General features: G+C 41.6%; 2 protein-coding genes across 2 annotated transcripts in view; one reads left to right on the top strand and one right to left on the bottom strand.

The window, feature by feature from the left end:
- The first annotated feature begins 2,854 nt into the window (after positions 1-2,854).
- LOC142182825 (RING finger protein 122-like) lies at positions 2,855-11,741 on the top strand. The gene is made up of 6 exons (XM_075257586.1): positions 2,855-3,118; positions 3,834-4,156; positions 4,929-4,971; positions 8,211-8,252; positions 9,387-9,469; positions 10,130-11,741. Exons 2-6 carry the CDS (start codon positions 4,017-4,019, stop codon positions 10,224-10,226), a joined length of 405 nt encoding a protein of 134 aa, XP_075113687.1. The 5' UTR covers positions 2,855-3,118; positions 3,834-4,016; the 3' UTR covers positions 10,227-11,741.
- Positions 11,599-24,139, bottom strand: part of PDCD11 (programmed cell death 11) — a 24,824-nt gene continuing 12,283 nt past the window's right edge. The window contains exons 17-36 of the mRNA XM_075257478.1: positions 23,722-23,941; positions 23,006-23,158; positions 22,653-22,765; positions 21,961-22,454; positions 21,474-21,536; positions 21,145-21,232; positions 20,767-20,856; positions 19,918-20,020; positions 19,520-19,697; positions 19,273-19,326; positions 19,057-19,179; positions 18,837-18,959; positions 17,607-17,754; positions 16,961-17,062; positions 15,613-15,780; positions 15,034-15,251; positions 14,774-14,942; positions 14,465-14,618; positions 12,803-12,968; positions 11,599-12,115 (exon numbers count right to left, since the gene is read on the bottom strand). Of these exons, the coding sequence (XP_075113579.1) occupies positions 11,944-12,115; positions 12,803-12,968; positions 14,465-14,618; positions 14,774-14,942; positions 15,034-15,251; positions 15,613-15,780; positions 16,961-17,062; positions 17,607-17,754; positions 18,837-18,959; positions 19,057-19,179; positions 19,273-19,326; positions 19,520-19,697; positions 19,918-20,020; positions 20,767-20,856; positions 21,145-21,232; positions 21,474-21,536; positions 21,961-22,454; positions 22,653-22,765; positions 23,006-23,158; positions 23,722-23,941 (3,099 nt within the window). The 3' untranslated portion in view covers positions 11,599-11,943. The remainder of the gene's footprint in view (positions 12,116-12,802; positions 12,969-14,464; positions 14,619-14,773; positions 14,943-15,033; positions 15,252-15,612; positions 15,781-16,960; positions 17,063-17,606; positions 17,755-18,836; positions 18,960-19,056; positions 19,180-19,272; positions 19,327-19,519; positions 19,698-19,917; positions 20,021-20,766; positions 20,857-21,144; positions 21,233-21,473; positions 21,537-21,960; positions 22,455-22,652; positions 22,766-23,005; positions 23,159-23,721; positions 23,942-24,139) is intronic.

Here is a 24,139-nt window from a genome sequence, read left to right as displayed (position 1 = left end):
GTTTTTTTGGTCCGGAATCTGAGTTGGCCTCCGCGTCAAATTCTGGACCAAAAAAACCCATCTGAACTCAGCCTAAGACTAAATGCATACAACCATAGTGGCTTTGCCAGCCACAAATACTGATCAGCAGTTCAAAAAAAAAACCCTATCCGTATGCCATCTGCAATCACGGATTCGCAAAATGACTTACCGGTACATAGATCCATGGCACTTGTTTGTGTCACAGACGCGGACATATATAGGACATGCTTCATAATCTATGGACCCGTTCTATGGCCGGATACACATTCACAAAAGGTGCAGACTTGTGTATTTGGTCCATATTAATGTCTGGGGCCACACTTCTATCTGCAAAATTTAGTAAAAGAAAAAGGTGAAACGACGCACTAAGATACTGAGGACAAAAGTGAAAGTATTAAAATCTCCGGAAATTATATCATTAAATTCCACAATCATTTCTTTTTGATCCCAGGTTTTATTCACCATTGTTAAGTATTTTTATGGGCTTTTGGCCTAACCTTATGCTTTATGACCCTCCAGGAGTTACAATGAATAACATTTCTATAGTTTTGGTTCAATTTTCATCTGGCAGATATAAGGAGTTTCTCTAACGTTTTAATACGCGTCTTGTACTTATTTCTGCATTACTTAGATGATTTTTTTTATTTTTTATTATTCACTTCTCCATAACAACAGTGAAGTCATGTCTGAGTCATGAACTAAAAATAAGCGGACGAGGGCTGGACTGTACTGAGCAGCCTACAGTAGATGGCGTGCCACAAACGAGACTTTTTTTATTTTTTCTGCTATAAAATTGGTATTTTCCATTGACTCTGCTTACTATGTGATGATTTTGTCTTCCTGTTCTTATGGAGAGACAGAAGCCTGATCTGTTTGCTACGTCAGACTGAATCTCATAATCTCTAACCACTGACTCATGTGTTCATAACAACCTTTCTGGATTATGTGCAGGCATGGACTAGTAATCTGTTTAAGTGTCCTGCAGAGATGCTGTAGGCACAAATCTAAGAGAGGAGGTGGTCTAATTTATCTATATTTTAGTTTATTTCTCTTTTGTGGCAAGTTTTTCTCCAACAGATTGTCAGAAAGGAAGCAGCAAGCATGTTGAATTTTATCTTGTCCTAACCCTTTGTTTCCCTGGGAGTTACACTTCCGCCCCTTTTTAAACATATAGGCACCCACAGCCAAACCAAACATGGTTGGTAGGGAAGAATAGCTGAACAAGTGGCAGTAGTCATACACATGCATAGCACGGTAAAAAAAGTGTTTGTGGATCTAGTTCTGAAGTACTGCGACATGACTAATGATACAAGGGAACACTTACATCGCAGACCCCTATGTAAGTATATGGGCCTCTTAATTTCCGACAGCTAAATTTGATGGCCCACCCCGGAGTTAACCTTGGTGTCACATCAGCTTGCCTTACTGAAACTCAGCTGTGATGTCACATTAACTTACCTGATAGAAACCCCGCTGTGATGTCATATTCATTTAGCTGACTGAACCCAATGTGATGTCACATTAGCTTACATTACTGAAACCCAGTTGTGATGTCGCATTAATTTATATGAATGAAACCCAGCTGTGATGTCATATATTAGCTTACCTGATAGAAACCCAGTTGTGATGTCACATTAACTTACCTGATAGAAACCCAGTTGTGATGTCATATTCATTTATCTGACTGAACCCAATGTGATGTCACATTAGCCTACATTACTGAAACTGTCGTGTTGTCACATTAATTTATATGAATGAAACCTAGTTGTGATGTCATATATTACCTTAGCGGATAGAAACCCAGTTGTGATGTCACATTATCTTACCTGAATGCACCCAGTTGTGATGTCACATTATCTTACCTTAATGCACCCAGTTGTGATGTCACATTATCTTACCTTAAAGCACCCAGTTGTGATGTCACATTATCTTACCTTAATGCACCCAGTTGTGATGTCACATTATCTTACCTTAATGTACCCAGTTGTGATGTCACATTATCTTACCTTAATGCACCCAGTTGTGATGTCACATTATCTTACCTTAAAGCACCCAGTTGTGATGTCACATTATCTTACCTTAATGCACCCAGTTGTGATGTCACATTATCTTACCTTAATGCACCCAGTTGTGATGTCACATTATCTTACCTGAATGCACCCAGTTGTGATGTCACATTATCTTACCTTAATGCACCCAGTTGTGATGTCACATTATCTTACCTGAATACACCCAGTTGTGATGTCACATTCTTACCTTAGTGCACCCAGTTGTGATGTCACATTACTTTACCTGCTTGAACCCAGTTGTGATGTCACATTATCTTACCTTAATGCACCCAGTTGTGATGTCACATTATCTTACCTGAATACACCCAGTTGTGATGTCACATTCTTACCTTAGTGCACCCAGTTGTGATGTCACATTACTTTACCTGCTTGAACCCAGTTGTGATGTCACATTATCTTACCTTAAAGCACCCAGTTGTGATGTCACATTATCTTACCTTAATGCACCCAGTTGTGATGTCACATTACTTTACCTGCTTGAACCCAGTTGTGATGTCACATTATCTTACCTTAAAGCACCCAGTTGTGATGTCACATTATCTTACCTTAATGCACCCAGTTGTGATGTCACATTAGCTTGCCTGACTCAGGTAGATGTTCGTCTTGTTGATTTGCCACAAACCCTATTGATGTAATAAGTTGATACTGTATTGGTTATATTTTATTTATTTTTTAATTGTATTTTACAAATTTTTCTCTCCACAGTTCATTTTGAAAACATTAGTACTCTCCCGTTCAGCAATATTGTCATTTAGTGCTTGTTTTCTGTCCTTTTTGTACTTGACCTGTACCTTTAAATAAAGCGTGTTCACACTATAAACTAGGAACAAAAGCTTGGCCGGTGCTGACAGACATGTGACCCATCCAAAACTCCCCATTGTCCGCAAACAATGATGGAACAAAGGACAGGATTTCCTCTACAATTCTGGGTTACCTTCATGTGATCATCTGAATGACGCCTCATTCGGGCCAGAATGAAGCTGACGGTAACCTTCTTCTTATAACCAGAGCCTGTCCATCATGTCTTAGTGAGTATTTCTATGTTGGAGAACATGTCTGCGTTACATGACTATAACTCTCATCATTCAGTGGGGAAATGTAGAAAAGTTATTAGAGCAGAGATATGTCACCCACGGCGGAATGGATCAAGGACTGTTTTCATGGTCAGATTGAAGGAAGAGAGGGAAGAAATCTTTGGTAAATACAATGTAGGGTCCGCCCTTGTATATGTATACCACACTTGCAAATATATTCTGTGCACTTCTTTATATCTTTGTTTGTTCTTAAATGTTGTTCCTATGGGTGTGAAGTTTGCCGTCTTCACTTTCTTTTATTACATTGTATGGTCCATTTAGCTTCTACGCTATGCTACTTTTCACATCCTGCTTATGCGGGGAAAGTAAGCTACAGACAACAAATGGCAAAGGCAGTAGAGGAAAACTGCAAACAACTTAACATACAAGTGACAAGACTGTGTAGCAATGGAGAATTCCCAACAATTCCACTGTCTTCTATGGGTATTCACGTTCTGTAAAATGTAACACAAGTCACTTGATGATCGTCATTGAATAGAGGTTTGATCTGGGGGTTCTGATGTTTTCAGGATTTGTATATGGGTGTACCATATACTTGGTCCAGACGTGGACCCAAAATTTCTGAAACGTGTCACAGCTAGGCCAGACGTGTTAAGCTGAATGTAGACCATTGCTGGTTTAAATTTCTTCCATATCTTTCTATTCTCAGGTTTGACAAGTCTTTTATGGCCAAAACGATTCTTCCTACACCATATTGGAAACATCGCTGTCATTACATCTTGAAGTGGATTCTGGGGCCTTTGTCTCCTTGGAATGCCATAGGGGAATGCTGAGCAGCTCTGATCTACTATATGTAGACATTTTGGATTTATAACCTCTACTCTGGTACAGAATGTCCACAGGTCACCTAATGCAAAAGCCAAATATGACAAAGGAGACGGTGCGGGCTGTGCCACTGAATTTCTTCCTCATCTTTGGTGCTGCGTTTTTGCTATGTATATTCTGCCTTATTTTTTGCTGCTACTTTTTCAGGTAAGGTTTTTGTTCATTACATGTCTAAACTATATATCGAGTTGTATGGCCATATCTGTGCCTTATAACCCTAATGGCATGTCAAGCTACAGCTGTAATGAGTCTGTATGAAGCACAACTCCTCTAGCTGCATTGTAACCAATGACAGAGCTGGCCTTAAATGGGATTTCCCAAATTACAAGGGACACAAAACAGATTAGCCACCATGGTCTCTCCTACTGCTAATGTGTTGCAATGTACTGTAGAAACAAAACGTGTAAGATTTAGCAAATCGCATCCAAAACCTGCGTTGTGGGTTTTTAAGCTTCTGCATGTCAACTTAGGCTAGGTTCACATCTACAGCAACTGTCCATTGGATACTCTGCCGCAGAACATTGGTGAAGGGAAAAGTCCTGCACACAGGGCTCCACCAATTTCAGTATAAAAATGGTGGACAAGTGTCAGAAGCAAATTATAATTCATGGGGTCTGCGGTTAACCACTCTTGTAGCGGTCTGGCTATCCATTGTTCAGGTCCCTGGTGGACGCAAACAGGAGACCTGGACACAGCCATATGTTGGTGATTTGTATGGTGGCCTCCACCCGTTTCAATGTAAAGGGCAAAAGTTTCATCCAATGTTTAATAATTGCTCCATGAATACCACCAGTGCCAGTGGAAATGCTGCTGCTTGAAGAATAGTTATCCTAGAAATAATTGTCTTGTGGGTATATAAAAAATAGAATGAACAAATACCTAGAACGTTCATATTGCGGATATATTTTCTTTATTTTAGACTCAAGCAACAAGAGCAGTACAGGAGACGCGGTTATAAGAAGGTGCGCTCATATACCTATAAATTCATTATGAAAATGCTCTTTTATTATGTTTTCTGTATCTGAATTAATAGATACTGTTGAATAATAGAAGGTATGGCTATATTGTACTGTACATTCTACATTCATATGTAGCACAAGCAGTTTGCTGGTATGCCAGGTTTACACCACATGTGTGTGTCCTTAGTATAGGTCATGAATGGCTGATTGTGGAAGTCTGACTACTAGCACTTCTGTTGGGCAGATGAACAGCGGCTCAGTCCTATTCAGGGGAACTAAGATAAGCTGTAGCACCAGATACTACCGTTACCAAATAGACAGTGCTGTGCTTGATAAATAACTAAAGAAAGGGATATTCCAGTGAGTCCATTCTGTATGAAAAAAGGAACTTGTCAACATGTTTTAGCCAACAAAACCAGGCTCAGTACGTGGCAGGGCATCCCATGGCTTTACCAATGATGTCTGTATAACATTGCAGCAATGTCAGCATTCTCCATAAACAACTTTTATTCTTTAGATAAATTAACTCCATAAATTCAAGGGGCAAATAGCTCTTTAAGTCAAGGAAACTGCACTCTAAGTCTTCCCTTCACTGTGAAGGAGCCTCCCACATCCCACAACCCTGGCATCACCACAACATCCCTTGCAAATCCCATGTTTGCTTAGTACACAATCTGCTTAGGTGTATGCACTGAAGATGGGAGTACATCCCTGGCTTCAGGGCACCAGAGCGTATGTATGGAGAGGCAATGACATCGCTAAGTCCACGTGCCCTGATGTCACTGCCTCCCTGCGAATGCAGCTGTGATGCCCTATAACTGAGGATATACTCCCGGCTTCAGTACCCATGCACCTGCTAGGTACTGCACAAGGATGGGATGTGCAAGGGCCCTTATGGTGACTTCAGAGAGACTGGGGTCGCTCCTTCACAGTTTGAGCTAACTCTTCACCCTCCCTCCCCCCTTGAATTTATGGAGCTAATTTGCATAATGAATAAAAGCTGCTTTATGGGGAATGCTGGCATCTCTGCAATATTATACAGACAATGGACGCCCTGCCAGATATTGAGCTGCTTGTTATTAGCTAAAATCTGTTGACAAGTTCATTTTAGGCTAAATCCTCACGTTGCAGAAAAGCTGTTTTTCTTGTTGTGGATTTTGCTGGGTTTTTGTTTTTTTTTGAGCTGAGCCCAGGAGCACCTACAAAAGAAATGAGTAATATAATGGATGCATTTATACTTCTTCTTTCTGCTCAATCCATGACTTTGGCTCAAAAAACTGCGGACAAATCTGCAACAAAAAAGCAGCTTTTCTGCAATGTGGGGCAAACAGTGCATCCATACTCAGCCCTATGGTAGTGCAGGATCTCTCAGTTGGTCCCTATTGAGCAGGACAGTCCCACATCTCCAGTGCTGTCCCACTGTTCCGGGTGCCACACATGCAGTTTCTGCCATTCACTTTTATGTGGTTACAAATAGTGGCAGATCACACGTATATTGCAAAAACTTATATGATCCTTGTACATAAAATATTTGTTAAGTAGATCTGGAATACCCCTTTAAGATGCTTATAACAAATCAATCAAGTCTCCACCACTATGTATCTGCTCACATAACAGAGAATACCGACGGTCCAAGAGATTAAATGTTGATGTATAAAACCTCCAGTTAGATACTATTTATAGGGCACAGCTGCTCACTAACTCCATATAGAGCCGGTCAGCCTGCCTAGATACAGTCTCCATTGCTGAAATGCCAAATTTTCAGATCCATCTCGCTTGCCCGTACCTATAAATAACATTTAGTTACATCTATTACATGTGTAATATTAAAGAAGAAAGATCAGCTTACCCATATAATAATTCTGGAGCAATGTTGATCCTGAAGAAGGCAAAATGTTATGTGATAGTAGAAAATTTTCATCATATTAATAAAAAGAAATCCTTCACATCCCCAAATCGGTGACAGTGATCGCGCCTACTACTTCTGGAGCAGAGATAATGGCCCAATGTGGATGGCTCCCTTGCTTCACTCTTGTATTTAACGCTTCTGCCCCCACAGGTTTGGAGGTATGTAGTGTACCATGTTTAGCCATGCCTCTTTGATGGACCCCCCAATCTTATATACCATGTGTAGCCATGCCTCTTTGATGGATGGGGTTGTCGGAGAATTACATATCTGGGCCAGGAAAGGTGAAAAATAACAAAAAGAAAACTTACCTGTCCCCGACGCTCTGTTGTCCAATTCAGATATGCCTGAGGTCACACGTGTAGCAAAGACTCTGCCGGAACAAATGCCTGGGCACCGTTGGACTAGACATCGGTGACGGACATTGGCGACATGTTGGTTGCTCTAGGTTTAAGTAGGCTTATTTGCAGATCTGTACTACATACCTCAATGAGCCCCTTAATACATAGAGAGGAAAACAGACGTGTTTAATGGATTCATAGGAAATCTGTGCAGAACCCCCCCATTATCATCCAGTTCATGCTATATTATGTGCTGCAGACCTATTGCAGAAATTTGGCTAGCATATCAATTCCAAATGTGATTGTTACAGTAAGCACTATTCAGATGAAAGGGCCGAGGTGTAACTTGAAGCTCCTGGGCCGCTATGCAAAACCTGTAATTTGGTCCCCATTTACCATCCCGGGGCCTGGTAGCGATTGCGACTTCTGCATCCCCTATCGCTTGTGCCTGTGAATGAGACCGCACCAGAAATTCCTGCAACAAATATATTGTACATGAATATACTCTGCAGATGTTCTTCCCTAGAAGCATTGCTTTGGCGGTGTAGAATAGGGTGCTCGCACAGCTATAGTATTATCATACATAGTTACATAGTAGATGAGGTTGGATAAAGACATGAGTCCATCAAGTCCAACCTATAACCCTACAATCAAATGAGGCGGCAGACATCTCTGTAACTGAAAATCAGTTCTATGGTCCTAAATTGGGTTATATTTATTGCAAGCGCATGTATTTTCGGCAAGAACTGAAGTAGATGAATGGGACAGCCACAAGAATTTCTGCAACAAATGTGCTGTATGTAAATATACCCTCTACATGAATATACTCTAACTTTCTTTCCATAAATTATATATATTTACCTCTGTGCCTGTATGACTATTATTTTGCATGTGTAGGACATTCCGCTTGTTGTGACACTATGGCCAGCTACTTTATAATGTTAATCAATGTTGATTTCTAGTTAATAACCTGCAGGTCCCTATACACTTTCTAGGTGGTGTTGAAGAACAAATCAAAGAAAACCAGCCTAGTCGGGGTAAGTCTTAAGGAACTTTTGATGATAGAATGTATATTGGATAATATGAATGGTATAGAGGTGCATCCCTAGATAGAAAAATCTTGAAAGCCAAGGAGAACTGGGACGTTGTTACCAAAAGTATCAGGGATAAAGAAGAATGACATCCCACTGTTGTTATAAGTGATCTTCAGCACTTAGGCCTATGGTGTATTCATCACAAGTGGCCATAGCCTAAAGAGCTTTTATAGGACCACAAAGTTTCCTACTGTACTAATTTTGTTCTTTTACTCCAGACAACTCTTAGGCTACATGCACATGGTCAAGTGCTTTGTCAGTGTGTGAGCTGTGTTTGCAACAGCTACCACACTGACCCATTCTTTCCTATGATCCCATACACAAGAGCATGTATTATCACAGGTTTATATGGGGGCCGTGATACCAGAAGCAAAACTCAGGACAAGACCTATTCCTGTTTGTTTTACAGTCCATACGCATTCATTCAGTGGCATAACTACCGTGGTAGCGGCTGCCACAGGGCCCGGAACATTAGGGGGCAGCCACTACCGCTGCTTTTTTTTTTTGTTTGTTTAATAGGCCGTTACGGGCCTATTTACTTACCGATCCTGGCTGGGATCGGTAAGTGACACCGCGGGCCCCACAAACACTATCACTATACTCGGGGGACTTCCCAGATCCCCGAGTATAATGATCGGAGGCCCGGGAGAGGTAAGAAACATGAAAAAACACTGTTACCTCTCCATGATCCTGCCAGGCCTCCTTCCTAGTTGTCTGACGTCACATGAACCCAGCCTGCGTCCCGGGTCATGTGATGTCTGACGTCTTTGAAGAAGGACGACAGCGTAGGAGCCGGGGGACAGGTAAGAAACGGTAGTTTTTTTATGTTTTTATTCCCCGGGTCTCCGATTATTATACTCTGGGGTCCATATGCCATCTTGCATGTCATGTGGATTTACTATGTTGATTCCATAATTTCAAAATGGAGACCCAACCGGAAAAATATACTAGAATATTTGATTTAGAATGTCTTTTTTTTCCCCATTTGTCCACATTACAGACATAGTGTATTTGACAAGGTTCACAAAGATCCAGTTTCTAGACCTTGATCATAACAAGTAACTTCTATATCCACAGCAAATGTGTGCCGTGTGTCTGGAAGAGTTTAGATTGAAGGAAGAACTTGGCTTGTGTCCTTGCTCTCATGCCTTCCACACAAAGTAAGTGCCAGCTGGGGAGAGGGCGATACGTTCTGTATAGAGAGTCATTTATAGTGTCACGCCACACATCTGCTCACAATTATACAACTGTTGACAAATGAGAATTTGATCCGGGGGCGGACATGTTGATTGGAATATTACTTCATTAACGGTTATTAATATTTTCTGGATCCATAAAAATATTTGCAATAATGAAGCACATGGACACTCATTCACCTAACCTGAGGTTAAAAAAATATATATCGATATATCCTGCAAATTTCACTCTGGCCAATAAATCTAATAATAGCCTGACACTTGCCAATTTTGTAGCGATTCTAATTGCAGCAGTCACCTCATTTATGGTATATCACTGAAAAGACAGACAGGATCACAAAAGATGATAACGCCACTGAGCTATCATTGCATCCACAACAGAGGTCACAGCTTATCTCCTCTTCCATAGACCCTAATGTGTGAGCTCCAGACTATTGCAGTTTATGGCCATGACTGTGTCGTAAAGCATATTGCTAAATGCTGTTAATAGAGCAGAGAAAACGCTCAGGCACGATGGCAGCCTCCATAATCATGTACAGAAAATAGCCCACATAGGCCATCACAGCAGCCTCCTGTAAACAGTAATTCTGACACCGTATGACACTTTTTTTTCACTCTCCCTAGGTGTCTGATGAAGTGGTTAGAAGTGCGAAACTCATGTCCAATGTGTAATAAAACCATTTCACTGCCTATGCCCAGACCTTCCTTAGAACACATGTGAAGACGTCTTCAGGTCTATGTTTAGCTAGCTGTGGTAGCTGAGAAAACTTGGAAATGTGTAAAGTGGAAAGCAACATGTACTTGTCATTGGGGCTCGGCTTTCACCACTTGTATAAATATTCAGCAGGATGTTCCTGTCTCGGGTTATGTAAGGTAACAGGGACCCTTACTAGTTGGTATCAATGAGAAGACATAGCAGATAGTCAATAAGATGATGATTATGGAGGTTTCATACAGTACAGGATGATGTCTGGCTGCAGGAGAGTAAGTAGGGATGGAAAGTAGAGTATGGAGGGTTATAGGAAGTGCAGGATAGTAGTGGAGGTAAAGGATGTCAATAGGGTATAGGTAAATCTATAGTATAAAGGGTAGCTCCATCCCAGATAAGTAAGGCTGGTTTCAGACGACTGTATTATAGTTCCAAAGACTAGACTCTTTGGTATAACCTGGATCACAATTGAAGCCTATAGTGGTGTCCGGGTACTGGAGTTGGAATATGGCTGCTGTCCCACAGGTTGTGTCTGGTACTGACCTTCAATACAGTGAACAGGGCTGAGCCACAGTCACGCACAGATCCTGAGGACAGATGTGGAGGAAAGAAGTAATTTGTCTCCAATATTGGACATCCCTTTTAAGAACTGAAGCTTCATGCTTTTTCTTTGTAGTCCAGAGCATATCCTGGGAGAGATGCCCATACCTTGTTCCTTTTACTATCAGAATCTCCAGGGGTTTTCGCCCAATACTACAACAGTGAAGCAGCATGGGGCAGTCAAGAGAAATAGATGGCAAGGGAAAGTGACCTGTGATTTTCATAAAAATAAAGAAATAGAGCAAATTTGGAAATAGTTTACTGTGTTGAATCTACAGCTTACCACTAGTTCTGTCTGTCTCCGAGGCTACAGACTACAAGCAACAGTGTAGTCAGGTCAGTTATACTGAACTCCATATGTTTCTTACTTCAGGTACGTTGACAAGAAAAAGAGGTCTGAAATATCTTATAAATAATAAGAAATAAGAACTATTTATTCCATGTGACTATGAACATGTTAGTACAGTGAAGCAGTGTCTTGATTTTTGGGTTATGTTGCAATCAATCTTAAAGAATATAGACTGTATGCTTAAAAGGGGTTTCTAGAATTTTATCCTGATGACCCACCAATTGGATCACTCCTCAGTATCTGATCGGCAGGGTCCAGCACCAGGCCACGTACCAATCTCCAGGCACTCTAAGCAGCTCTGTGTCTATTCAAGTATTTGAACAAAAAAAATCTGGGGCCTGGAAAATTCCTCCAGACAACGGAAAATGGCTCACAAGATTGCCTTTAGATTTGTGGATACTGAGTTCTTCCATACAATGTATAAATATACAGGAATATCCCTGTAGTACTTCCAGTCTCACGGCACTAAGGTTTCCTTTGAAGATTGCCATTTATTATTATTTCTTTTTTTTACCAAAAATTATCGACTGTGTACAAAATGGCTCTGAATATAATAAAATACACATTGAAAATAGAAAGACCTCAGTGTTCAGTCTGTGTCTTCTCGGAAGCGCTTGGTGTAGAACATCTGAATCCAATTATAGTCCCCATGGAAAGTAGTTACATAAGAGACCATGTGATTTACACAACCACACAAACGCGTCTCGGGGACGAGAAGGATTTGGAGTTTTCCCACATCTGTACAAAGTCACTAATACAAGTCCCACTGAGCTGCAGGCTTTATGTTGTGGCCATAGATCCTTTAGATTCTACATATTTCAGGGCCTTCTCCTTCACAGCCTGAACTGTTTTTTCAGTTCCGTGTTTCTTCTCATACTCCAAATAGCGCTTGAAGAAGAACTTTATTCTTTTGGGTGCTAAACTCAGATGTATGACTCGCTCAAAAATATCCCTGTAAATAGAATAGTAGGAATTTAGGTACACAATAATGGTGCTTAAATTATTTGTTAATTTGTAGATGATTAAAATTCTGCAAAAATATTTAACTTTTAATTATCTACAAACATAGATATGATTATGTACATGGGAATACCCCTTTAAGGTAAACATTGATACACAGAGCAGGATCGGGACCGAGCATGACAATGAGATATTACAATCTGCTCCCTTAGGAGGAGTTCACACGGCATAACATGGTAGACCTGCTATGAACATCTAGAGGTATAATGGGGGGGGGGGGGGGGTGTTCTGTTTGCCTGGCCCAGGGTTCGAACCTGGAACCTCTATGGACAACATAAAGAATAAATAAAACACAGCTTAAGGGGGAGTTCACATGGAGTAACTTGGCACGTATACGGCGTGTGAGACTTTGAGCGCTGTATACGCTTCTATTGATTTCAATGGGAGCCGGAACCGTATACGCCGCATTATTTTGCGGCCGCAAAATTACACGGCGTAGCAGGTCTACCCTGACCCAGTATAATAAAGATACTGCTTTACTATGCACAGCTGGATGAATCTGCAACTCCCAGTATTGCCTGCATACTAGGAGTATAGTTTTACAATAGCTAAGTATAAAGAATACGCTGAGAATTGTATCAGACCAACAAGATCAACCAATAGAATACCCCATTCTTACCGGACTTCTTTCTGGCTGCCATGTTTCACCATCATGTCGATGTAGACGGACCACAGGTCTGTACGTTTCGGGTAACTGCTCAATGTACTTTCAAACAAGGCCTTGGCTCTTACGGCATCTCCCATGCGGAACTCCAGCTGAGCAAACTTTGAGATCAAATCAACATCTGGAAAAGCAAAAGAACTGTATTAAAACCATGTATACTGACACCATATAATAGTGCATGGTCTACCCAGGGATGAGCTCATTTCCAGCCATGTCTCACAAGTACTGGCTGATATATACACTGGTGAGTGGACACTGACGCAGACTGCAGTCCTGGTAGCCTCACAGTAGCAGCGACGCACTGGTGCCTCCATTCATAAGGAGGTTTTAGGGGGGACCCTCAGAGATCTGACACTTATCACCTATCCACAGGGCAAGTGGATGTGTCCTTAACGGCACGTATTTAAGGTATAATGGAAAGATCTGCTCCTGTTCTGTGATTTAGACCACCTCCCAGGTTTTGGCTTACCAAAAATGATGCAAAAAATGTGAAAGTTTGAATATGGTCTTAGCATGAGAAAATAACAAGGGCCCTTTACATCCTTTGTCTGCTCATGGGTAAAATAAAAAAAACTTTGACATGTAGAGCTTGGGCTGGTAAATCCAGACAATATATGGATTGTTTCTCCATTCCTGAACAAGACTATCTTAAATGGGCTTTATCAATGACTCCCATCAGGTTCAGCTAAAGACATCTAGTGCTATTCTAGGTTAGCTTAACAGTCCTGCCACTAAAGGGTTTTCCCACTGGGCAGCTTCTTTATTTTTTGTGATAACCAGCACACATGTACAACCTCCACGAAACAAGATATCAACTTTTCAGAATGTGCGTCCTCCAAACAGCCTGGATGTATTGACTCTTAGAGGAAGAATTTTCTGTTTTGTTGCTATTTATCAGGTTGTGTCATGTCAGACAGACACTAAGTATGAGTCTGCAGTTTTGATTAATCCCCCCTCCCCATTCACTTTCTGTCAAGCTGTCAGTCTCCGCAGATGTAGGGCTTGCTGTGAACAAACGTAATGTCTTACGTAAATCGATTGACATCACAGACATTACTCATACTATGCAGGGAGAGGAGAGGAAAAAAAACGCCCCAAAACAGTTTAAGGGTGATGTCACACTTAAAGCAGCATGCCAATTGTTCTGATCAATCAGAAGAATAGACTAAGCATCCCCAAGATACCATGAAGAGACTGAAAATGTTAAAAGGGGTTGCCTCAGAAAGGCAGACCCTATTAGGGCATATGAGGATTACAGAGGGGTCTTCCGCTCAGAGTACTTATCTATGATCCACAATGGAGAGTAGCTCTGTACGAGCAACAGCCATTCATGGACCAACCTAAAATTTAACATTACATTTGTCTTAAAAATCCCACCTAGGCAAAGCAGCCAGCGCCAAAGTCTCCACACCCACTTCAGAGAGTGGTTGTCTCCCTTCATCCCAAGCTCCTGAATGGTTTAGTAGTTATTGTTTGGGAGAACAGATTTTGGAATTTTTGATAAACTGGCTTACCCCTATGGGAGTTTTATTGGCAGCTATCTAGCGGGTTTTTTTTTTTTTAGTAACCCCCCCCCACTACCCATCACCATATCAGTACCAGTGGTTTTCTACTCACGCTCTTTTTCTGGAACACACTTTAGGGCTCGCTGCAGTAATCTGTGTGTGGAATCGGTCTGGCCTTGTTTTAGGAGAAACGTGGCATACTTCCACCATACAGATTTCTCCTGTCGGAAACGCTTCACCATGGCGTTATACAATTCCTCAGCCTCCTGCACACAAAGAAAGAAGATGGATTATTGTAGAACCAAGAAATGGTGACTATTTCAGTAATATTAACACCCTAGAAGAAGGGACAAGCTGCATGGATTGGATTTTCCACTCAAAATTGAGCAAGGAAGGAATCTGATCTGACTTCGGACCTTACCTTAAACTTCTCTGACTTAATGTAAATGTCCACCAAATGCTCGAAGGCTTTCAATGGATCATTGTACTGAACGGCCCGTTCGAAAACTTTCTGAAGGGTCTCCTCTGTCCCAAAGGTGTTCTCCATCCTCAGCATGGCAGCCCAGACGTTCAGCTTCTCTTGTTCCTCTCTGAAATGGTTACAAATACACCAATAAATTAAGTTGTTCTATATAAAAAAGGAACATGTGGATGAAACTGAACAACTGAGGATATCCTTACCGGAAGTAAATGGTCTGAAGCGCTCTCTCGGCCACAGCTCGTGCTTGCTCAAGCTCAGTGGCCTGGAGGTGGAAATCCATGTACTGGATCCAGTTGGCGGAGATGTTTGGAGAGGTGATGACAAGACGCTCAAACTCATTCACTGACTGCGGCTGCTGGTTTGGATCTGAGGTTTCTTTACTTTGTGATTTCGGCTGATCATTTTTGGGTTTCTTAGCCTGAAATAATTATAGATTTTAAAAAAATGTTCATGTAAAGAGAAAAGGCATCCTTCTTTCCCAACCTATATCCTCTGCTTATGTCATTAAAGAGATCTAGCAAAGACTGCAACCTAGTGGTTGATCAGAGAGGTCCGACTGCTGGAAGCCTCTTCGATGAAACCTGTATGGAGTGCACGCTACAGTGTTTACAGCGCTATCTAGTGGACAGATAAGTTGTGATCTTGGGAATATTCCTTTCATTCAACAAGTGTGAGTGTTTTCAACAGGAGTAAAGCTCTCTCCATTGTAGTCTATGCAAGTCACTAAAACATGACAAATTTAAGATCTCATTGATAACTATCATATCTGCACAAGGTACCTTAGTTTTCTCCTCTTCTTCTTCTTCGTCATCATCATCATCTTCACTGTCTGAGCTGCTCTCGTTTCCACCAACTACAGATGTTTTGAGGGTATTCAGATTGACATCCCAGGAGAACCCAGAAGAGACCTGGAGCCTTGGAGCAGGAGCCTTACTGACAGCCGGGCTCTGAGAATCACAAGCAACACAAAGATCAAACACAAGCCGGGATCATGTCTTTACAACACATATACCCAACCTACTTGTAGTAATGTACCGAGATTAGGTCTATATTTAAGTAATACAAATCCTTCCTCCGTCTCCTAGGCTTGTAGGTTTTACAAAGAGATGATCATGGGCAAAGACATTTACAGAGCCTGTATGGAGTCTCTGTAGCACCACACCGCTGTAGGCACAATGGGCCTTACCTTACATAGTGCCAAGAAACTGAAGCTACTTGGTTATTCACCTTACGGGCTGGTGTCACCAAATACCTCTTATTTTTAGGGCCAAAATACCTGAGACCTTATGAGGACATGGATATAATATCCCATCTATGCCAGAAAACTGGTGCAGATGGACACATATGCTGCATATTTGGTGCAGGGCCACTTGACACTGTCTGGCACATTTACTATAACTCACGTCAGAAACCTGGTGAGGGTTACGCCTGAAATACTTGAGCCTTTTACTTCATGGGCATCCTGTACAATGGGGGGGGGGGGGATTGAATAAGGCTGTTGTAGGGAACAGTTTTAATAAATCCCCCCAATGTATATTTCTGCCCAGCAAAACCTTTAAGCAAATGAACTTTTATCATTTGTGATCATTAAAGAGGTTTTCCTACCAAAGGGAGTCAAGGGATATTGCTGGGATCTGTCTGCTGGGCACCTCACCAAGAAGGGGCTACAGCACTCAGATTTTCCCAGGACAGTGATGCTCCTGACCACCCATGGTGCAGTATAGCTCTACTTGACCTATATGGATGGTCTAGCGCAGGGGTAGGGAACGTACGGCTCTCCAGCTGTTGCAAGACTACAACTCCCAGCATGCATACTTGCTCTGCTGTTCTTGGAACTCCCATGGAAGTGAATGGAGCATGCTGGGAGTTGTAGTTTTGCAGCAGCTGGAGAGCCGAAGGTTCCCTACCCCTGGTCTAGCAGCTTCCTGCACTTGGAGTAGCTGGTGATGTCGCTGTTCATAGGAAATGCCAAACATGCTCCACCCCTGTGCAGCCATTAAGTTATGCATTTCCAAGAAGGGAGTACCCCTTTAAGTTGCTCTGTGCACAGCTCTAAAATATTAGTTAGGTTTCAGGTTTGGAAGGATTAGATGACATTCAGATTTTCTCCCCTTCCCTGTGACTCACACTCGGTTTTTTATGCTCTTTTTCATTCTCTTGGCAGTGAACCTCAACCCCGCTGTCCTCGTCATCTTTAGATCCTGGTAGTTTCTTCTTCTTTGTACCGACCTAATTATAGAATATAAAGCATTAACACAGATCAGTATCGGCAAGAGCAAACCCAGCACTTTGTTCTTTCGGCCTAGCACAATGCACTAGTAGATGACACTATTCCTGAAACCTCGTGCACCAGGCCTTATATACCGATGACTTATCCTTAACATAGATCACCAATATCAAACCGGTCAGGCATGACTCCCGGTGATGAAATGGCCTGGTCATTACACAGGTACATTGTACCAGGCACAGTTTTAATAAAGCCTAGCTAGAAAGTTGAAAAGTTTTGCATATTACAAAAAAGCATAGCGTAACATCTAAAATTGAGAGTGCAAGGGGAGGTGAACAAACTTGAATGTTTCGATCAGTCGTTGCCCGACACAGACCACACAATAAAATATTTATCATCTAAACAGACCTCAAGCCAAATGTAACAGCTCGGAAATAGCTCAAAGGGGCCATTGTTTCACTTGAGCAGCTGCTACTGTAGGTAACATGTCAGATGCGCTGCCATCTGCTGGATACATGAGGCATGTCGGCAGAAAAAAAAAAATACCTGGGGTTCACTTTCAGAAGTTGTTCTCTTCCTCTTTAAACAGACTTTAGACCTCAAAGGTAAACCTGCAGACTTAGGAATAATATCTGGCTTTCCCGTATCCTTAGAGAGAAGCGAAAGCTCCACATGATTCGCTTTTTGGTCAATACTACAGAAAAGGAAATAAAGTAACAGTTTGTAAGGCTGGAAAAAAACAAACAAAAAAAAAAACAAAAAACAAAACAAAAAAAAAAACAAACAACATATCCATCTAGTAACTATTTAAGGCCTGGATTCCGTTCAGGAAATCAGCTTGGGGACCCCCGAAAAGAAACCTATACGCATTAAAAAGAGGTTAATACAACCAAAATTAGCCTAGAAAAGGCCAACTACCACACAGAAGACAGCAATATTCTAAAATGTATAAATTTATTGAAAAATATTAATAAATAATGAACAAAAAATTCAGAGATAAATGGTGCAACCACACATGAGTGTAATGAAATACATACACTTAGGCTTTAATGAAAAGTCTATGCTATATACTAAGTCAATGCAATATGGAGGAAATGATCTATAGTTGCTCCATGAATTGAAAAAGGAGTATACATTTGCTGTTTTTAGATTAATACATGGAGAAACCTAGAGAATCTAACAATTGTTGAAGATAACAGCATCTTCATATAATATTGCAGACAAAAAGAATATAAGCATTTTGAATAATGACTTTACCTTGCATGTATATCATACACTGGTAACGCGCCCCGACGCGCGTTTCACCACACAAGTGGCTTCGTCAGGGGGAGAGACTATGTCTATACTCTCTACTATAGTCTCTCCCCCTGACGAAGCCACTTGGACCCCATTATAGTTTATGGGGTCCACAGGTAACCGCTTTTTAATGTGTTTAGGTTTCTGTTTAGAGGTCTCCAAGCAGACTTCCCGAACGCAGATGTGAATAGGGCCTAACACTCAAGATCCAGGACTCTCTCTTTTTAGTGAACTCATCACAGTATCTTCCCCTGATTTCCAAAGTGTCACTGCTCTTACTGTAAAGATCCCCCTAAGCCAATAGGAGGGGCAACTTTAGACTAGACAATCTATATACCGCCCCCAATACTAAACTTTGTGGTACCCCACTAGTAGCACTGACCCAATCCAAGTATATCCTATATATAACCACCCGTTACTTACACACATTACATGTACATTTACCTTCACCCACTTAATACTTTGAAAGAGACAACTTACGATAGAATTTTGGCAGTAAGCAGGGTCCCCTCAGGGATATATGAGGAATATGCACTGAAGTCTTCAACAAAATAACAAGTGGTATGTGAAAACTGAATGCGGCCTACAATGGAGCTTGATAACCTGCGATATATAAAAGAACAGGATTACAGATCCGTCTCGATATTAGGAGAAATGACAAGGTATGTACAAAGAGCAGGGAGAAGCTGGAAATCCTCACCGGAAAAAGATCCCTTTGTTTGTAATCGCTCCAACAAAACCCTCGACCATTTGTCCTTCCTTTAGGCTGGTAATGGAAGAGATTTCTTCAGGCTTCACGTTGTCTGTAGACTCCGATGATGTTCTACAAGAAAGAAGACCGGAATAATATACACAGTGCTTCACTGAACACAAGAGAGCAAGTCAGAAGATAAACATAATATAATAGTCTACTTACCGGGATCTCCTAAGGGACACCTCAACTGTCTTACCGATTGACAGTACATAGCACCTGGATGAGAGGAAGAATACATTTTATGTTATTAGACCGGGGTTTGACCAATAAACCAATCCAATCTCTAAACTTACTTTCATTAGAAACCATTTATACTTTTTTTTTTTTAACCCATTCCAAGCCCCATCACAGAAAAGTTCCCCATCACACAACCCCTTTAAACAACATAAAAAAGAAAAACCTCTCTAACCTCACAATCATCCCTATAGTAAATTTTTTCACAGAACTGTCGGCAAGGCAATCGCTCAGATGGAAGAGGCTGGCTTTTCCGGTGTTTCCAAATGGCAATGAGATTTCTAGGCCAGAGCCTGGATTTATGGATTTCACATAGCCAAATGTCAAAGCGCCTTCTTTTAGATCAAAATTGCCTAAAGTTAGAAAAAAACAAGGAATAGAAGAAAAAAAATCATTAAAAAGAGATTGAATATCTATGGTTATTCAATCTTCTTTACATTATTATGCAGCAGCCATCTTGTCTGAGATGCCGCAACAGCAGTTTGCTTTACAGTAGGCACCTGGATCAGGTCAGACCAAGAGAACCAAGCCAAAAAAAACAAACATGTGAGTTACGGATTCTGGGATTATTACCTATCAGTGACAGAGAGAGTGTTTTTATGGAATGACTGGTTCCCAGCACAGTCGCAGACAATGCCTGTCCTGGCTTAAAATGCTTTTCGGGCAGATGCAATACCTAAAAAACAGAATGGTAAGAGACTTATTAATGGTGGCCGTATACTTAGGACCCCTCGCCCTCAGCCATCTGTTCCCCCACAACGCCACACGGCGGAGGAACATCAACAATGGTTCTGGTTCAGAAACCAATGGTGTCACCTTTTGAGAAACCTGTCCCTCTGGCTATTCACATGTGAGGTCCAGTCCTCCATGAGATGGGTGACCACTAGAGATGAGCGAGTACTGTTCGGATCAGCCGATCCGAACAGCACACTCGCATAGAAATGAATGGACGTAGCCGGCGCGCGGGGGGTTAAGCGGCCGGCCGCCGTCAAAGCGGAAGTACCAGGTGCATCCATTCATTTCTATGGAGCGTGCTGTTCGGATCGGCTGAGCCGAACAGTACTCGCTCATCTCTAGTGACTAGAGATGAGCGAGTACTGTTCGGATCAGCCGATCCGAACAGCAGGCACGCATTGAAATGAATGGATGCACCTGGTACTTTCGCTTTGACACCGGCCGGCCGCTTAACCCCCCGCGCGCCGGCTACGTCCATTCATTTCAATGCGAGCGTGCTGTTCGGATCGGCTGATCCGAACAGTACTCACTCATCTCTACTAGTGACCACTGGGGAAACATGGCTGTCTTCCTTCCAGGAGGTGTTGGTGTGCCGTTCGTCAGCTAAGATGATTGATTGTGGGTAAATTTCCCCAGATGAGCGTCACCGTATTGTCCATTTTTACCAGAAGTGTTAATACAACATACCTTAATGGACATAGAAAGAAAAAGGAGATCAATTTGCCCATGGATGTCAGAGGTGATCTCCACTTCAAGACACTTCTTCTCTTTGTTGTACTGCAGAGTAGAAAGAATGAACATGGTTACAGACGTCTTAGAGTTCAAAGGATCGGCCATAGTTTACTTTTACATTAACCTTTAACATTAGGGACTTAAACTCAGGGCATATTTTTAGTATATAACATCAATGTTTGGTGGATTCTGACCTTATGGATCTCTGATGATTGGTCTACCATGGGTCATCAGAAAGCAAAAATTTGTCCTCATACTTAACACATGCATAGCATACTGTAAAGCATACAGATCCATAAAACATCATCATCAGACCCATTGTGCGCATATTACCTTGGTCACATAGCAGGTCACCTTGTCCCCAGGCAAATACTTCTTCGTCAACTGCAGTTCTGGATCACTGTTACTGGGGTCTATCAGGCTAAAAAGCAGAAAGAATGGAATAAAGACAAAAGCCAAACAAGATTTCAATAAGTAAAGCTGCCATAAGTAACCCATATGCGGTGGTCATAGGGACCCTGTGGCCCTCAATATTAGCAGGCAGACTTCCCTATGGCTGATTTACACATTTATATCTGTTGGTAGCCAAGAATCTGAAATTATTAAATAAAATAAAAAAAAGTTTATATCCAAGACAGAATATGACACCACAGATCACTTACCTGGGAAGGATACTGAGCTCCAGGATAGACTTCATCAAATGTGGATGAGTAATTGGCAGGAATCTGTCATGGAAAGTAATGTATAAGGTCAGGTTGTGTGTAATATTACAGAACATATATACATAGTCGTACTATTTGTCCATGTATTATTTTTAGTACATAAACCTCTCTTACTACCAGAATAAATACTCCTGAAGATGCATTAAGGGGGCATTCACACGTGCGCCCGTGTCCCCCCTGTGTCATTCCACCGGATTTCCGTCCTCAGTCCAAGAGAAACTGGACAGGGGACGGCTTCCTAGCAGTCAGTTTTAAGCTGTCACCTGTCCAGTTTCTCCGGGGCTGAGGACGGAAACCCGGCAGAGTGACACAGGATGGACCCCCAAAAATGGATCCCAACACAAGAGAGGAGGGACACATTCCCAAAATGTGGTGCGGATGTGAACAGTGAATGACTGATCAATGGTCAAACCATAATATCACTTACTTATGAGTCTTCACATCTCGTCCTCCTATTACTCGACAGGTTACAGTCTGATTAGCCTTTAGTGTGGATGTAGGGGAAACACCAGCCGCCACATTTTCCAATATATTGGAGACATGGATAACCCCGACTTGTTTATCATCAGCGACAGACACTATGACACTAGTAGGCTTCACAGATTTCACAGTCCCTGTGACTAGTTCTCCGATCATTGGCTTCCCTGTCACACGCTCCGCCGTGGCTTTACTCGGTTGTTTTTGTCTTTTATTGCCTTTTTCCACGGCTAGGAGAAGGCCATATTCATCAGCGCTGGCCTTCTTTATAGTCACAGAGATTTTCTGGCCCAAATGTAACTTTTCAGAGTCAAAACGGAAGGAGTCATTATAGTGACAGGAGAGTGGCATGGCTGCAAGATGAGAAGTTGCCTCCAAGGACACGATTGCAAATTCTTCTGCAACATGTTGCACCACAGCAGTGTGTGTTTCATCTTCAACAACCTGACAAAAGAGAGGTGTCATTTTATTTTGGGAAGACATGTTTGGCATAAGAACTAGAAACAAATGTATAGACACTGTATGTCATAGATGGTCAGCAACCTCTTAAAGGTAAACTATGAGCAGTGAACAACACGAGGCTAGGGGGAGGGGCACTATAACCTAAGAAATATTATACTTAGGACGTGTAAAACCACTTACTGTGCCTTTTGTTTTCAAGAGAGTGTTATCCAAAGAGACGTGAACATGAGACTTGAGAAGATCAACGTGAAGAACCACCACCTTTGCTTTTTCTCCTGCGACCAAACTTTTTGCTGCAATGAAAGACATCAAAATACTATAATGCCACCCAAGTAATAAACAAACTTTAAACCTATGTAATAGTTGCAGGTTTAGGAGTCTAATCCATTAAACGTAATAAAGGTAGGGCATGGGATAAAGCTTACTAACCAAACAGCTCTCTGCAGCCACATATATATAGTTAGCATTGCAAATGTAGGTCCCTATAGACAAAAAACCTCAGTTATGAATCACTTCCATAGGGGGGGTTTTACCTTTATCTTGGGCAATTGCAGATATTCTCTGAGCTCCGGAGATTTTGCCAACACCGAACAAAACCGAGCCATTCTCTTCCACCTCCTCAACTACAAGAGTCAGCTTCTTCCCTGGAAGTACAGAGTAAAGGTTCTCCCCATCCTCCAGATTCTCTAGAAAACAGAAATTAGACCATAAAGAAATAGAAAAAAATCGCACAAGGGCCGCAAAACATAAACTTACAATACAAAGTATCTCTACAATTATAGTAATGTTACATACACAGAAGAATAGGAGATTATGGAAGGGCTCTAACCTAGGTTCATGTACAGGACCTAATTCTTCAAGGGTGAGGACCCCCACTGATCATGAGAACAAGGTTCTTAGTCCCCCTTTTGAATGAAAAGGTAGTTGTGCATGTAAGCTCCATCTCCATTCAACAATATTGGCCTGCTTAAGATATATTCAGTATCTTTGGCAAGACATATGTAGTGGACAAGTGGGAATGGCACCCAATTCATATGGGAAGAATCTGGATCCCCAATCTTGTGCATGGTGTGGATCCAACTAATAAGACACAGATATCCAATGGATAGGAGATACATCTTGTTCATGATGCTCTGCTCATATCTTTACATGAATATATAATAGGAGACTACATACGTATTCTATACAGTACAGAACGTAATAGGATATGCTGGTAATCAATGAGCGTTATAAGAAGAAACAATCGTACCATCTCTGCCAAGGAGACTCCTTGAGAGCTGAACTTCTGTGAAACACTGGCTCAGACGTGAAAAGCTCTTGGCCGAGAGATCTTTGGGGGCACATTCAGACATCTTCAGAGTCAGTAGAAAACGCTTCTTCTCCACATCTACAGAGGTTACCTTGGCCACCACCGTCTGCCCCACCACAAAATGGTCCTCGATGTTGGTCACAAATTTGTCACCGATTTCCTATTGCCAAAAAAAAATTAGCCAATCAAAAACGCAGGAAAGTAGATTACCAATATTACCATCCAAACCCACCTTCTTAATCAGAGGCACACGATATTATATTCTTATATTAAAGTTGTGTTATAACTAATACAGCCAGCATTACAACTGAAATGCATCCATTTTTTCTAAACATTTGAGCTCTTTATCAGGACTCTT

This window comes from Leptodactylus fuscus, chromosome 10, assembly GCF_031893055.1.
Source record: "Leptodactylus fuscus isolate aLepFus1 chromosome 10, aLepFus1.hap2, whole genome shotgun sequence".
Taxonomy (NCBI): domain Eukaryota; kingdom Metazoa; phylum Chordata; class Amphibia; order Anura; family Leptodactylidae; genus Leptodactylus; species Leptodactylus fuscus.
This window is presented reverse-complemented; position numbering and strand designations above follow the sequence as displayed.

What these genes read in the sequence shown, in the direction of transcription:
- LOC142182825 (XM_075257586.1), top strand. Translation starts at nt 4,017, where the DNA reads ATGTCCACAGGTCACCTAATGCAAAAGCCAAATATGACAAAGGAGACG. An exon ending in GGAGACGCGGTTATAAGAAG is followed by an intron (nt 4,972 to 8,210) that starts GTGCGCTCATAT and finishes TACACTTTCTAG; the next exon opens with GTGGTGTTGAAGAACAAATC. An exon ending in AGAAAACCAGCCTAGTCGGG is followed by an intron (nt 8,253 to 9,386) that starts GTAAGTCTTAAG and finishes CTATATCCACAG; the next exon opens with CAAATGTGTGCCGTGTGTCT.